At 45.4% G+C, this 15,607-nt stretch overlaps 1 protein-coding gene across 3 annotated transcripts in view; it reads left to right on the forward strand.

Moving 5' to 3' along the window:
• The window catches only part of SLCO2B1 (solute carrier organic anion transporter family member 2B1), a 51,900-nt gene extending 36,827 nt beyond the window's left edge, over positions 1–15,073 (forward strand). For 2 of the 3 annotated variants that reach the window (XM_060273993.1, XM_060273994.1), the window contains 7 exons: positions 2,821–2,985; positions 3,929–4,121; positions 6,883–7,042; positions 7,903–8,072; positions 9,500–9,564; positions 11,821–11,941; positions 12,513–15,073. In XM_060273993.1, the coding sequence (XP_060129976.1) occupies positions 2,821–2,985; positions 3,929–4,121; positions 6,883–7,042; positions 7,903–8,072; positions 9,500–9,564; positions 11,821–11,941; positions 12,513–12,657 (1,019 nt within the window). In that variant the 3' untranslated portion in view covers positions 12,658–15,073. The other variant, XM_060273995.1, reaches the window with a different exon arrangement.
• Positions 15,074–15,607: the final 534 nt, after the last annotated feature.

Genomic DNA, 15,607 nt, shown 5'->3' on the forward strand with positions numbered 1-15,607 from the left:
AATCACTATGGCTTCTTCCAGTTCCTTCGTAATGGCGCTGGGTCCATTCGCTCAGGGCAAAATAGGCTTGTGGAGAATTCCAACTGAACGGATCTCCTCGGTAATACCGGGCAGATTTTAACCAGCCACCAGACTACTAATCTGCATCATGATAAAGCGATAAAGGGCCAAAGATGAGCCTATAACTTTCGCCACAATTGCAGGAGGGGGAGCGGGATTCCAGACACTCTGTAAAACTGCAGCTTTAAAGCTCTGTTGGGATGCAGCATACTTAAGATTGATTTAGGGATCTGTTATCAGGCAGAGTAATGGGGAACATTCACTGTCCGGTCCAATAAAGCACTCTCTTTCTCCTCCGGATTAAGCTAAATGCCCTGTTCCTACTTTTAGCCTAGCAAGTTTTATTTCCATCAGATAACAATATGCTTCCAATCTGCCACCGTTGTTAATCAGCCAGGGAGGACAAATTCCAGAGAGAGAGAGAGAGAGAGAGAGAGAGAGAGAGAGAGAGAGAGAGAGAGAGAGAGAGAGAGAGAGAGAGAGATCACTGTGCAAAGCTTTCTACTGCAATAGAGGAATGCTTTATCAGCTGAACTGCAAAAGACTCTTGGGCTGGGGAGTTGTTGTTGGTTTTTTATACAGTGGTACCTTGGTTTACGAACTTAATCCGTTCCGGAAGTCCATTCTTAAACCAAAGCGTTCTTAAACCAAGGTGTGCTTTCCCGTAGCAGTGGGGGACTCAATTTACAAATTCAACACACTCCGCAGGAAGCAGAACATGTTCCGCTTCCAAGGCAAAGTCCGCAAACCAAAACATCTACTTGCGGGTTTGCAGCATTCTTAATCCAAGTTGTTCATAAACTAAGCCAAGGTACCACTGTATCTTCGTTTTAGATCCTGTTATGATTCATGTGGAAATTGTTCAGTTTGGTTATATATATTTTTAATGTTTTGCTTACGGTTTATGACTACTTTTGTTGAAGTTATGTGTGTGTGTTTTTTCATGTTGTAGGCCGCCTTGAGCATTGTTTGAGTTGTGGAAAGGCCACATACAAATAAAATGATGTCTGATGAACTGCCAAGGAACAACATCTTGTACATGGCAGAAGTCTTGGGGGGGGATGTTGTTGGGGGGGGGATGTTGTTGACTGCAAAGTCTGCTCATGTGCGGGGTGGCCTGACTCGTTGGGCCATGTCATCATCCTCTGTGGATCAAGAGTCTCAAGCAGAAATAAGCTGCCCAGAAGTACTGGCACTACTATTTTGCCATTGCAACTTTTCCATGTAGGGAAGTGGGGGCATGTGTCTCTCTGTGTGACCTGGGCTTCCACCTGCTAGGTTTCAGAGCCTTCCTGGCCCAACCACCAGGGAAGTGCTTCTGCTGCAAGCCTTGCAGATCCCCCCACCCTTTTCTTAGTCACCTGACAGCGTAACTTACCGCATGTCCTCTAAAATGCAAGTTCCTCAAGGGCACGGTGTCCACTGCCATACAAGCCTCAAACACCTCACTTAGCACTCAGTCAGCTCCACTGGTCATAGAATCATAGAATTGTAGCGGTGGAAGGGCTCCCCAGGGGTCATCTAGACCAACCCCCTGCAATGCAGGAATCTCAGCTAAAGCCAACTTCTGCTTCAAAATGTCCAAGGAAGGAGAGTCTGTCACCTCCCAAGGGAGACCGTTTCACTGCCAAACAGCTCTTATTGTCAGAAATTTCTTCCTAATATTTGGTCAGAAACTCCTTGTTAGTTAAATCCATTGGTTTTGGCCCTCCCCTCTGGTCAGCAGAAAACAAGCTTGCCCCACCCTCCATGTGACAGCCCTTAAGATATTTGAAGGTGGCTCTCATAGCTCCTCTCAGTCTCCTCTTTTCCATGCTAAACATACCCTGTTAGGTCCTTTTGAGCCCCAGCTAGTTTTTCAGTCTGAGCAACAGATTTTGTTGGACAGGCTAAGCTGCCATTCCTTCCCACATATGCATTACGTTGCCGCCCTGTGTTGGCTGCCCGAAACTACCATACTTGCTGTTCAAGACAAAAAAACAGTTAGCCGAGTGGCTCCCAAATTTTTTCACACCACTGCCCACTTGGTTCCATAAACCCATACCCAGTTCCCTCTACCCTACCAGATAAAAAACATTATTCACAAAAATGGTGTGCACAACCCACAAAGAATATAATAACAGAACAAAATTCAGAATTCAAAACAGTAATTGCAAATTTATTTAAAAGCCAATTAAAACTATTTTTGTTGTTGTTTAGTCGTTTAGTCGTGTCCGACTCTTCGTGACCCCATGGACCATAGCACGCCAGGCACCTCTGTCTTCCACTGTCTCCCGCAGTTTGGTCAAACTCGTGTTCGTAGCTTCGAGAACACTGTCCAACCATCTCGTCCCTTCATGGATCAATGCCTTGTCGTGGCGAAGGGAAGAGAAGCTATGAGCTATGCCATACAGGGCCACCCAAGATGGACAGGTCATAGTGGAGAGTTCTGACTAAACGTGATCCACCTGGAGAAGGAACTGGCAAGCCACTCCAGTATCCCTGCCAAGAAAACTCCATGGACAAAGACAACAGGCATATAAAACTGTTTAGTTTAACCAATTAACTTGATCCAGTGACACCAGTTTTTCAAATTCTGACACTTATTTATACCTCCGGTGTCCCCTTGCCGCTTAGCACCCCCATAGGTATTCCACTGCCCCCCAGGAGCAGAAGTACCCACTTTGAGAACCGCTGACTTAGTCTGTAGCAGCAAGAAACAGCAACAGAATGCCTATTATTATTATTATTTATAATTTGCTACTCTTTCTTCTGTTGCAGTGTTTCCTGTGGTTTTCATGAGGCTGATGAAGAACCCAATCTTGGTTGTGGTCATCTTGGCTATGGTCAATCTCTCTGGCATGATTGCTGGCATAGCAACTTTCATGGCCAAACTGTTGGAGAGGCAGTTCTCCCTGACAGCATCTGTTGCCAACATGATCCTAGGTGTGTGCTACTTCCTTGTTTCCAGATCTCAAGGTCATATAGATCCCATTCCTGTCGCGTTTAGTAAGGGGCAGTGTTGCGCCAAATTTTGGCAGTGTTTAGTTTTCTTCAGGGCAAAAATCATGAGTGGTATTCAGCTAAGTTTTACTCAGGGTAAACCCATTGAAAATCAATGGAGCACTTTGTCAAGAGATGGGAAGGGATTGCACTCTGCATCAGGCGGTGAGCAGTCTTTAGGCCTTTGTTGTAGGGCGTACTTTGTCTCAGTTCATTAGATTCCCAAGAGCCCAGAGGAAAGTAGGGGTGGGCATCCGAGTCTGAGTGTCTACTCAGCCCAGGAATTTGCTTTTCAGTACCAGGCCTGAGCTTTTGACACAAAAAGAACTCCTGGTTTCCTCCCACCCAGATTTCTTTCAGTCGCTATTCTTAAACAACTGGGAATCAGAAACCCTTGTCAATCTGTCACGTGTTTCTGCTGTTGGTTGTATGTGGAATGCCTGCTCTAAAATGACAAATGCGTGCCCAAGAGAAGTGCAGGAATGTGGATGCCGCTGTACAGGCCAAGCCCCCATTTACGAGGGGGTTACGTCCCAAGGCACCGTGCGCATTGGTGAAATCATGTATATTTGAAGCACCATTGGGAAAGACTGCAAACACCCAGTTCCACCCCTTTTTTAAAAGAAGCTACTTTAAAAGAAGCAGGCTGTGGGCAGGGAAAGGTTGTTCTGCTGGTGGATCTCTGCATTGTGTATTTATCTAACAAAATCCACATACCACTTGACTGTAACAAAACCCCTGCAGTTTAAAGAAGGAACAGACAGAGTTATCGCTGCTTTTTTAAAATGCATTTTGTATTTCTGATTTTGTAGTTTTTATGTTGCGAACTGCCCTTCGTATGAAGGTTGGTATACAAATTTAACAAATCGCCACCACCTTCCCACAGGAGCTATCAACATCCCGAGTGGCATGTTCGGAATCGCCCTTGGAGGTGCCATAATAAAGAACTGCCGCCTCTCCCTCACCCAGATCGCCCTGATGTGTGTAATCAGCATGGGTCTCTGTACCATCTGTGACGTGCCGCTCTTCTTCTTGGGCTGCCAGACGCAGGAGGTGGCGGGCCTTGACCTTTCTGGAAGGTACACAAGCGTGCCTGTTTTGAGGAAGAACTGTGGGGAAGTTGTCCAGTTTAAGGCCATAAAAGTGTAGGTTAGAAGAAAAAGGAAAGGCTTTAACTGTAGGGATTTTCAGTTGACATGCCTCGATTCCTGGCCCCTTCCCTTTAGTCTTCCTTTTTTCTTCGGCGCTCCCCCTCTTTGCCCGTTTTCTGTCTACACCTTGTTATAGGAAAATCCTTGGGCTCACTTGCATTGCCAAACAAAGACAACAGCCAGGAATATAGGAGCAAAATAGCAGCCTGTAGGCCTGCTCTTTATTTAGAAGACTGTTGCAGCAACAGGACTTCCAGCCACCACATGGAACAAGCAAGAAGAAGCCCCGAACAAAGGATGGCCCCCTTTTTTATAAGTTTTTTACCCACAACATCCTTAGTGAAGCATCATACGTACATACATCATATATACATCACAGCTGTGTCATAACCTGGGAGGGGTCTTCTGGCAGAATACTGAGCATCAGGTTTGCCCCCATCCCTACCTTGACCTCCACTTCACACCCATTAAGTACAGTGGTACCTTGGTTCTCAAATTTAATCCATTCCGGAAGTCCGTTCCGAAACCAAAGCATTCCAAAACCAAGGCAGCTTCCCATAGAAAGTAATGCAAAATAGATTAATCTGTTCCAGACTTTTAATAACAACCCCTAAAACAGCAATTTAACATGAATTTTACTATCTTAACGAGACCATTGATCCATAAAATGAAAGCAATAAACAGTATACTGCAGTCACACAATCAATCAATCAATCAATCAGTAGCTGAACTGGGTTCCACACAATCACAAAAAACAAAACAAAAAGAGCCACAAAAACGAAACCACAAAATAAATAGCAAAAACAGACAGACCTCAGCGTAACACTCAGAATGTAAGTGTGGCACTCAAAACGGAAGTGTGGCACTCAAATCTGAGCACGTTCGACTTCTGAAAAAAGTTCGCAAACCGGAACACTTATTTCCAGGTTTGCAGTGTTTGGGTTCCAAGTTGTTTGAGTACCAAGGCGTTTGAGAACCAAGGCACCACTGTAAAACAAAGGCGAGTATGTACATGTTCCTGTTCTCCTGGCCAAGTTAATCACACCTCTTTTGTCTTGACCAAGATCCTAACCAACATATCTCCCATGCAAGAGGTTGCTGGGTATGTGATCTCAGGCTTCAGGGACTATGGCTGCCCACTTCCCAGACTCCCCCCTTGGTAGCCATTCATTTCCTGAACAGAACAAAGTTGGAATGGCACAAATCCGATATTGGAGTGATTTTATATGACTTCCTAAAGTTTTCCCATTGAGCCGGTACATAGATACATTTATCAGTGAACTATTATATTTGGTACATTTGGTAATGTGCAGCAGAGGCCCCTTTGAGTAGAGATGGGGGGAGGGAACTGTGTGATGAAGTGTTTTGTGGGAATATTTGCAGGCATGATTGTGTTTATTTTGGTAGTGGGGGGTCTGCTGGAGGGGCACCCTCCTGCAACCTTTCTCAAAATTCCTCTCATGCTTCTGCATACTACCTCTGATCTCTGCTGTTTCTCATCAACCCCTATTGCTTTTCTCAGCACTGACCCATTCCTAAGTTTATGTGGGTTTGGGAGTTGTGGTTGTTTAAAAAATGTATGGGATCTAGTCCCAAGATGCTCTATAACAGGCACGGGGCCTGTGGGGCTGAATGCACAGGCTTTTCTCAGCCTTCTGTACAAGTTAAGAGTCACATCTTTTGCACACCCCTCTTCTGCTTCTAGCCACTCCCACCACAGATAGGAAGCCCCCAAGGAGGGGTTGCCCCTGAGGGGCTGTGGCATTTGGACTGAAAAGGGTTCCCCAACATTGCTCTATAGATACTATGATTAATTAAAATGATCAGTTGTTGTCACAGAGGTAGTGAAGGGAAGGAGAGTGGGGGAAGAGAGAGAACCAGGAACCAAGCTTAGCAGAGATTCAAGGCCACCAGAGCAGCAAATTTAGGAATTAAAGGGTGTCTGCAGTATGGAGAAAGTCAGGACTGAGGAAGAAGACTGGAAATGAAAAGGTCCTCTAGAACAGGCATCCCCAAACTTCGGCCCTCCAGATGTTTTGGACTACAATTCCCATCTTCCCCGACCACTGGTCCTGTTAGCTAGGGATCATGGGAGTTGTAGGCCAAAACATCTGGAGGGCCGCAGTTTGGGGATGCCTGCTCTAGCGCCACAGGTCAGCCTTGTTGCTCAAGCAACAAGGTCGGCTCATAAAGGAAGCTAGGAATATGGAGTCAGGCCAGATCAGGAAGGTTCTAGCCTGAGGGGCTGCAGTTACGCCTCTCAACACATGTTGCAGTGCTCAGCAGTTTCTGGCACTGGGATGCCACCTGCTGTGACATGTGTAAGCATCATGTACAAAGCATCATGGATGCTTTAGTTGAGATTCCAGCATTGCAGGGGGCTGGGCTAGATGACCCTTGAGGTCCCTTCCAACTCTCTGATTCTGGAAGGAAGGAAGGAAGGAAGGAAGGAAGGAAGGAAGGAAGGAAGGAAGGAAGGAAGGAAGGAAGGAAGGAAAGCTTTTTGTAATTCATGTGCAAATGCAAGCGGATTTAATCAAGTAAAACTCATACAGTCAGTTGACTATGGTGTCTTGCACTGAATGACAGCCCCAATAAATACTTGCATAAGCCTTTGTCCAAGCGCACACAAAAATGTCCCAGGCCATGATGCTCTTGCTGACCTAATTCTGTGCTCTTCCTTCTGCAGTTCTGGAATTGAGGAACATGTTTTCGATTGTAACCAAATGTGCAAATGCTCCCCGTCAGCCTTTAACCCTGTGTGCGGTGTGAATGGTATTGAATACATCTCCCCTTGCTACGCTGGCTGCACAGGGCTAGATGTCGATTCCGAAACACAGAGAGTTCTGGTGAGCTTGAAAATGGGCACTGCTAATGTGAAATACAGGGACGCGGGTGGCACTGTAGTCTAAACCACTGAGCCTCTTGTCTTGGGCTTGCTGACCAGATGTTGGCAGTTTGAATCCCTGCAACAGGGTGAGCTCCCATTGCTCAGTCCCAGCTCCTGCCAACCTAGCAGTTTGAAAGCACACCCAAAAGTGCAAGTAGATAAATAGGGACTGTGACAGCAGGAAGGTAAATGGCATTTCCGTGCGCTGCTCTGGTTTTGGTGTTCCATTGCCCCAGAAGCGGCTTAGTCATGCTGGCCACATGACCCGGAAAAAGCTGTCTGCGGACAAACGCTGGCTCCCTTGGCCAGTAAAGCGAGATGAGCGCCGCAACCCTAGAGTCGTTTGTGACTGGACTTAACTGTCAGGGGTCCTTTAGAATCATAGAATCCTAGAGTTGGAAGAGACCACAAGGGCCATCCAGTCCAACCCCCTGCGAAGCAGGAAACACCATCAAAGCATTCTTGACATATGCCTGTCAAGCCTCTGCTTAAAGACCTCCAAAGAAGGAGACTCCACCACACTCCTTGGTAGCAAATTCCACTGCCGAACAGCTCTTACTGTCAGAGTTTACCTTTAATGTGAAATACACATGAGCCCCACGCTGGGCAAAAGATTCCTTCCTTGCAGAGGGTTGAGCTGGGTCCCTTCCAACTCCAGTTCTGTGATTCACACTTTTAGATTAATGGATGCTCCTTCATCAAGATGGGGGAATGGCAATGGGGAGAAGGGAAGGAGGAGATCAGCCTTAACCTTTCCTCCCACCTTCCCCTGGTACTGTTGCTGTTGTTCCTTCCCTGACTTCCTGCCCGTTCCCTCAGAACTACACCAGTTGCAACTGCGTTGTTGTCGATGGCGGCTATGGATCTGCTTCCCCCGGGAGCTGCAGCTTTCATTGTAGCAAATTCCTGATGCCTTTTGTGACTGTCGCCTCCTTGTCCACGTTCCTGGGGAGCCTCACACACACGCCAGGCTTCGTGCTTGTTCTCAGGTACTTTGTGACATTTAAAAAGAACTTCCTGGGAACATTCGAGCAGTGGCCTTTCTCTGTCAAGGAATCTAGATCAGATGTGTTTGTGGGCTCTGCTGTATTTGAATGCCTGTCCTTCACAAAGGAGAGGGAAGAGGTGGTTCGTTTAAAAAACAAACAAAAAAACCCAACAGTTTATGCCATGTTATTTATTGATTAGTGTTCACTGGGCATTACATGGCACTTCACCGACAGACTCCTAGCCCCCAAAGAGCCCAGAGTCTCAACTTTGACAGTGGAAGAAACGCCAGCTATAGGGCAGGAATGGGAGAGGCAAAGGAAGCAAAAATATGAATATGAACAAATGCAGCTAAATGCTCTCTCTTGAGCAGAGGTCAGCAACCTTTTTCAGCCGTGGGCCGGTCCACCATCCCTCAGACCTTGTGGGGGGCCGGACTATATTTTGAAAAAAAATAATGAACGAATTCCTATGCCCCACAAATAACCCAGAGACGCATTTTAAATAAAAGGACACATTCTTCTCATGTAAAAACACGCTGATTACCGGACCGTCCGCGGGCCACATTTAGAAGGCGATTGGGCCGCATCCGGCCCCCCAGGCCTTAGGTTGCCTACCCCTGCTCTTGAGCTTACCGGTAGTTCAGTGAGGGTGAGGAATAAGGGCATAAGCCTCCTGTGAAAAGTGAGTTTCAGGAAGGATTTTAAGGGAGAGAGCAAGAAGGAAGTGCCACCACAAAATGTTTCGAAAAGAAGTTCCAGGCATTAGGAGCAGCAAGGGAAAGAGAGCAGAATCTCTTCTGAAAAATACACCTTGCTTTTCCTCATGTGCAGAAAGCTGGAACTAGGAACTGGAAGGATGTGTCCATTTCAATTCTCTTAGTTGATTTCCCCCCACTTCCAATCTTAAATTCAGTTTTCCAGATTTCTGCAGCAATTTGCATATATATGGTTATTAAACGCTCATGAAAATTTACCCAATAAAAAAAATTCCTTCCAGCAGCACCTTAAAGACCAACTAAGTTTTTATTTTGCTATGAGCTTTCGTGTGCATGCACACTTCTTTGCACACGAAAGCTCATACCAAAATAAAAACTTAGTTGGTCTTTTTTTAAAAAAATAGAAAATAAATAAATAAAATAAAAATAAAATAAAAACTTAGTTGGTCTTTATGGTGCTGCTGGAAGGAATTTTTTTATTTTGTTTCAACTACGTCAGACCAACACGGCTACCTACCTGTAACGAAAATTTACCCACATTCTGTTGTGGATTTCTCCCAATGAGCACATTTTTGCATGCAGTTTCAACAAATGTGCACATTTTTGCAAACGGTTGTTTTCTAGTGTAGCAGCAGATCACCCTAAGGGCTCCTGCCTTCTGCAGACACGCCCCTTTGGCTCCCACCAATCCCTTTTGGCTTTCTCTTTCAGAAACGTTGACCCTGAAGATAAGTCTTTTGCCATAGGGCTACAGTTCCTCATGCAGAGAGTTCTAGGTAAGTCAGAGGCAAGTGTTTGGAGCACAGTCAGTTTGCTGTTTGGTGGTGAATTTCGCATCCTGAAAAGGAAATTTCCAGCCTTGGTGGTTGTACAGAAAATCTGAACATTTGTTGAGTGTGCAGGTGAAATCTCAGAAGCCAGAGCAATCGTTGCTTTCTGTGCATTTTAACTTGGGAACACATGCAAGAAGCATTTACAGATTTGACTGGGGTCCAATAGGCCCCAATAAATTCATAGTCACAGCACACACACACATACATACACACACACACACACACACTATGCTGAATAATTATTCCAAATTTAAGATACATAAGCTTTTTATAGTGCAGATGTGCAATTATGCAGGGGTGATAATGTAATGATCCCCCAAAAAATATTACCATATTTTTCCATCTATAAGATGCCCCTGTGTATAAGATGACCCCTATTTTGGGGGACTCCGGTTTAAGAAACTAGGGGGGGTGGCACCCGTGTATAAGATGCCCCCAAATTTTGGACATTATTTTTTAGGAGAAAAACCTAGTCTTATACACAGAAAAATACAGTCATTCCCATTGTGCCTGGCAGACCCCTGCTTACTAATGCAATGTTTTTTCTTCAACTCAAACCCTCCTTGAGAAAAATAACCAAAATATATGAAATAGCTAACACTGCCTTCTTTTATCTGCCACATCAACATAAAGTAGGTGTTGTTGTTTTGTTTTAAAATCAAACATATGCTATCATCAGTTTCCTTAATGACAAATAAATCATAGTAAATAGTAACACACACACACACACACTTTATGAGATTATAATATACTGTATGTAATCAATAATAATATAGAAATGTCCATCTAGCTCTTAAATATAAAAAAGACAAAAAGAGGGGGGAAATAGGTGGTAAAATTAACAAATGAGTAGAAAGAGAAAATGTAAGCCTTAAAAGCAATCATAATCACATCTCATAAAATTGAGAATTATAATAACCTCCACCTGCTTACTACCCTAAAGTTATCTAAGTTGTGTCCAGTTCTGTTCAGATCTGTTTACCCTCTTTTTCTGCTTGTGGAACTGAAATAAAAACAAGTAATTTTACTCAAAACAGCCATTGCCCACAATTTGATGTGACATTCCGTCGAACGGGAGAATTTCCTTTCTCCAGCAATATTTTGCATATGGATTGGTGCTACCACTATCACCGGAAATAACAAATTTCCCTCTTCATTGGGTGTTGCACTTTTCAACTACATAAACAGAAATATTCAGAAGTCTTTTCTGAACCTGGTGTTTCAAAATTGACCTTGTATTGGTTGTTGTTTCTTTTAGCTTCAGGGCAGTTCCACCAACTTTGTCTAGAATCACTTCTGGTTGCACCTCATCCCCAAATGTGGAAATGTAGCTATTGCACTGTTAAAGGGAAGTGTTAACCATGCTGGTATCATTTCGCTCCCACCAGTGCCTTGGATAGGTGGTTGTCCCCCTCAGGGCCGTCTTAAGCATACCGGGCGCCGTGGTGCGAAGATCGCTCTGGCGCCCCCATCGCCCCATTTCCCACTGCGGCTGGCGGGCAGGCGCAGCCGCACAGCAGCCCGGCACCCTGGCGCCCTGTGCCACCCAGCCTTGCCTTAGAGCCGGCCCTGGCCCCCCTGCTGCACATACATTTCCATTGCAATTTAACTTACCCCAGTACCCTTTACTGAGCCCCTCAAATTAAAGACACATGCAACCAAATAATTTTTTTTTAAAAAAAGACACACACGGAGGGACAGGGGACCTGAAATACAATCATTGCTCTTACTACAATGGAATACAGTAAGTATGCAGTATGCATAGATGAGGGGTGGGGGTGGGGAATCTGTCTCTCTTATCTAGATCAGCCAGCAACAAACTGAGCTGAAGCTGCTCTTTCTGTTAGTTGCAGGCATACGTAGGTAATAATGAAATGCCTTCCCTATTCAGGCTGCTCCAAAAGAGGATGCCAGTTATTGGGGCCCCATGCACCATGGGGGACCGTGCAATGGGGACATCTGCCCTGCAATGAAACTGCCTGGCTAATTCCCTATTTCTTACTGCGAGGCCAGCGAGCACTTTTCAAGCTGCTTGGGTGACTTCAACGCAGTGCTTCTTTAACCCCTTTCAATTCTCCAAAAACCTGCAAAATGGCCCAAGTGGTCCAGGCTGAAATCTGGCAATATCAGGGCTGCTGTTGGAAAGGTTTGGGGGAGGCCAACTCTTATTTAGCATGAACCTCTTGCTTGCTTTCCTAGCCTGGTTGCCTGCCCCAGTGGTGTACGGTAGCCTCATCGACACCTCCTGTGTCCTGTGGCAATACAAGTGCCAAAAGAGAACAGCCTGCAGATACTATAACAATGTCTTATTCCGGCACAGGTAAGTCTCCTACCAAGCCCCTCTCTTTGTCCTCATAACAGGCCACTAATTTGGTGTGTGTGTGTGTGTGTGTGTGTGTGTGTGCGAGTGTGTGTGTGTGTGTTTGTGGCATCAATACTATTTACAGATAAGGGTCAGGTTGAAAGGCAACAGCAAAAGATGGAGTTTGCTTAATTTATTGCAAGTGATCTCATGGCACAGCCATTTTAAAATACGGCGATGTGAAAACAAGACAAAGCAAAACAGATGTAAAGTCCCACAAGACGGGCCATCTGTTCAGGTGGCCAGGTGCATAACACTTGCCCTTCAACTGTTTTTCAGATAACTATGACTTTCAGAAGTTTCCTCTAGGTCAGAAGATAGGGTTAGTTGTATGAATCTTGATTTTAACCACAGTTCTCCTTTCAAGCCCAAGGCAGGGCATGTGGCAGAATTTGGATTCCCTGGGGAGTGGAGAAGGAGGCTTGGCATCCATTTTTAGATGGATGGATGGCTAGGCAGGCTGGTAGATGCTGCACTGTGGTCCCTTTGACCTTACTGATTTCCTCCTTTAAATTTTTTGGGCCCTCAGGTTTGTTGGCCTTCAGATTTTATTGGAAGCAAGCTGCTTTTTGTTGCTTTGCATTATATACTTCATGTTAAAAAATAAGGAGAGTGAGGCCCGCAGAGAATCCATCGCCAGCTCCCCGCCACCGGCCCAGGAGACAGCTGCTTGACCAACCCACCAGGACCTCCAATTTCTATTCTGCCAAAAGAAGAGGCCAAGCTGCAGAGGTTAAGCACGTGTCCCGGCTGCGATGCGAACAGAACGAGACTGAAGACAGAGCAGACTTCCTCGTGCCGTGTTCAATTCTGGCACTTTTATCCGTTCCTTCTTTTGTACATACAACTTGGTGTTAGCTGCCCAAGTGCCATTTGGCAAAGGGCAAGATATAAATATTTTACATAAACATATAACCCCACCTGTCAGTCATAACAGGACCCCCAAGCTGATCATTAGACGCTGCATACCACCTTGGGTGCAACGTCTTATATTTCCTTCCTGGAGAGAGGCCTGTGGTTCCATTTTGGTGGCTCAAGGTGAAGAGCAGTGGGAAATTGGGCAACGGCACCAGCAAGAGGAGGCTGCCTTTGTCTGCTACAGAGAGAAGGAGAATCCTTGTGGTTGAACCCTTCTTATCCTCATGGAGGAAGCAGCGACTCCCTACAATCCCGTCACAATATCCCCTTTACATATAGTAACAGCACAGGGAAGTGGCGCCGTAACGTGCCCATTTTACGGACAGAGAACTGACATAATGACCTCGTCCAAGAGAGTCGGGTGGACTGGCTGTTCTAAAGCCCGAGGCTGTCACTACTGGATTACATGGACTCTCAAAGAAGAGAACCAGTAAGGGCTGGAATAATTCCTTCCAGGAGTAATCGCTTTTGTATAAAAAGAAAGCTTATATTGGCAATAATATATCCTGTGGCATTGTGAATTTATTAAAGGTTTGTGTCAGTTACGCTGGGGCAAGTTAGTCTGACTCCAGGGGAAGTGTTGTTTGGAACATGTCATGTTATGGGGAGTCTACAGAAGTCATCACACTTGGTCCACGTTTGGGTCAGGAAAGTGCAGGAATGGGTACGGGGTGCTTCCTTCAACTTCTGGAGAATCCCAACTGTCCTTTCAAAAAAATAAAAGCAAGCCTCGGAAGTGTGTGGGTCGAGGGATGGCCAGAAGCTGAGGTTTGGGGGTAGGCATATGAAGCTATCTTGTAGTCGCTGATCAGGGTATCTCAATCCTGTAATCCTTTTGAGTCAAAAACCTGGGGAATTCTGAGTGCAAAACTGGTGCTCTTGTGAGTGAGCCATCACCTCCCCAGGTAAGGATGGGAGAGAGATGTGCTAGTAGGCAAACCTACCCAATTCATATCTCCCAAACCAATAAGCGAACTGAAACACCTAACCTTCAAAGTTCAAACTTCTCCAAATTTGGAGGCACAGTTCTCCAACCATAAGGTGTGTGAAAACGCTTATCTTGATGAAAACGTTGTTTTCTTTAAGTTCTGTCCGGCGGCCCTTCCTCCCAGAGGACCTCAGAGCAGCGAACAACAAGGGATACAAACATATTAAAACAATTACAGTACAGATGCAACCTAGAAAAGATCTTGACTTCAACAGCTTGCTGGAAGAGGAAAGTCTTCAGCAGGTGCTGAAAAGACTACAGAGTCTGTGCCTGACTAATATTCAGGGGGATGAAATTACAAAGGGTCGGTGCCACCACACTAAAGACCTGATTCCTCTCTCATAGGGACTGGACCTCCTGATAAGATAGTATCCAATCTTTCAGATCTCCTAGTCCCCAGCTGTATAGGGTTTTATGCACACCAAAACCAGCACCTTCAACTTAGCCTGAATTTTGTATTGATAAGAAATACACTGGAAAACAATAAGGAAGAACTTGCAGCGCTCAGTTTATAACACAGGACACGACTTTATAATGTGATCATGGGGCAGCTACATAAGAACAGTAAGAGCTGACAGTAAGAGCTGTTCGGCAGTGGAACTTGCTGCCAAGGAGTGTGGTGCAGTCTCCTTCTTTGGAGGTCTTTAAGCAGAGGCTTGACGCCATCTGTCAGGAATGCTTTGATGGTGTTTCCTGCTCGGCAGGGGGTTGGACTGGATGGCCCTTGTGGTCTCTTCCAACTCTATGATTCTGTGAAATATAATTATAAATGAACCTCTTACATACCCTGTTTCTCATATTTTAAGACATACCCATAAAATAAGCCATAGCAGGATTTTTAAGCATTCAAGGAATATAAGCCATACCCCGAAAATAAGACATAGTGATAGGCGCAGCAGCAATGCCGGCCACGGCAGGAGGAGGAGGAGGAAAAAAATAAGACATCCCTTGAAAATAAGCCATAGTGTGTTTTTTTGAGGAAAAAATAAATATAAGACGTGTCTTATAATATGAGAAACACGGTATGTACCTTAAGTTAGGTGTGCCAAATGGGGGGGGGGGGAGAGAGCAGACGCCTCCCCAAAAAAAATTCAGTGAAGGGGCTGGGAGTCCTCAAAGTTCTGTGGCAGCCATGCAGGCACATTGCAGAGCATGCTTGCGTCACACGTTCAAGCTGCACATATACAAAGTCACTGAGAGGTGTGAGCTCACTTTTGCCAGGTAATTGGATTTACTGAACTTTTCCATCTATAAGACACCTACATATATAAGATGCCCCCTATTTTGGGGCACTCAAATTTAAGAAAATGGGGGTGGGGAAGATGGTTCGGAGTTGTTGAGCTTTTCTTTTCTTTTTGTGGAGGATTGTCCAGAGTTTTACAGCTTTGGGGGAGAAGGGAATTGCCAAAAATCGCTCACATGCACCATCAGCGCTGACAATCACCAGCAGCATACAATCGGCCACTTGCCACAGCGACAGCCAATCACAAACAGACCCTTCCCCAGCAAAAAAAAAAATCATACCTGACCGAGAAAAGCTGTCCGCTGGCAACTGTATGCGTCCCAGAGCAGCAGACGCCAATCGCGGCAGCGGCAGCCAATCACCCGTCCACCCCATTCACTATCCATGTATAAGACGAGGCAAGTTTTTGAACATAATTTTAGAGTAACAAAAAAACCTCGTCTTGTACACGGAAAAGGTATGGTATATTAGGTCT

This window comes from Zootoca vivipara, chromosome 4 (genome assembly GCF_963506605.1).
Source record: "Zootoca vivipara chromosome 4, rZooViv1.1, whole genome shotgun sequence".
NCBI classification, from domain to species: domain Eukaryota; kingdom Metazoa; phylum Chordata; class Lepidosauria; order Squamata; family Lacertidae; genus Zootoca; species Zootoca vivipara.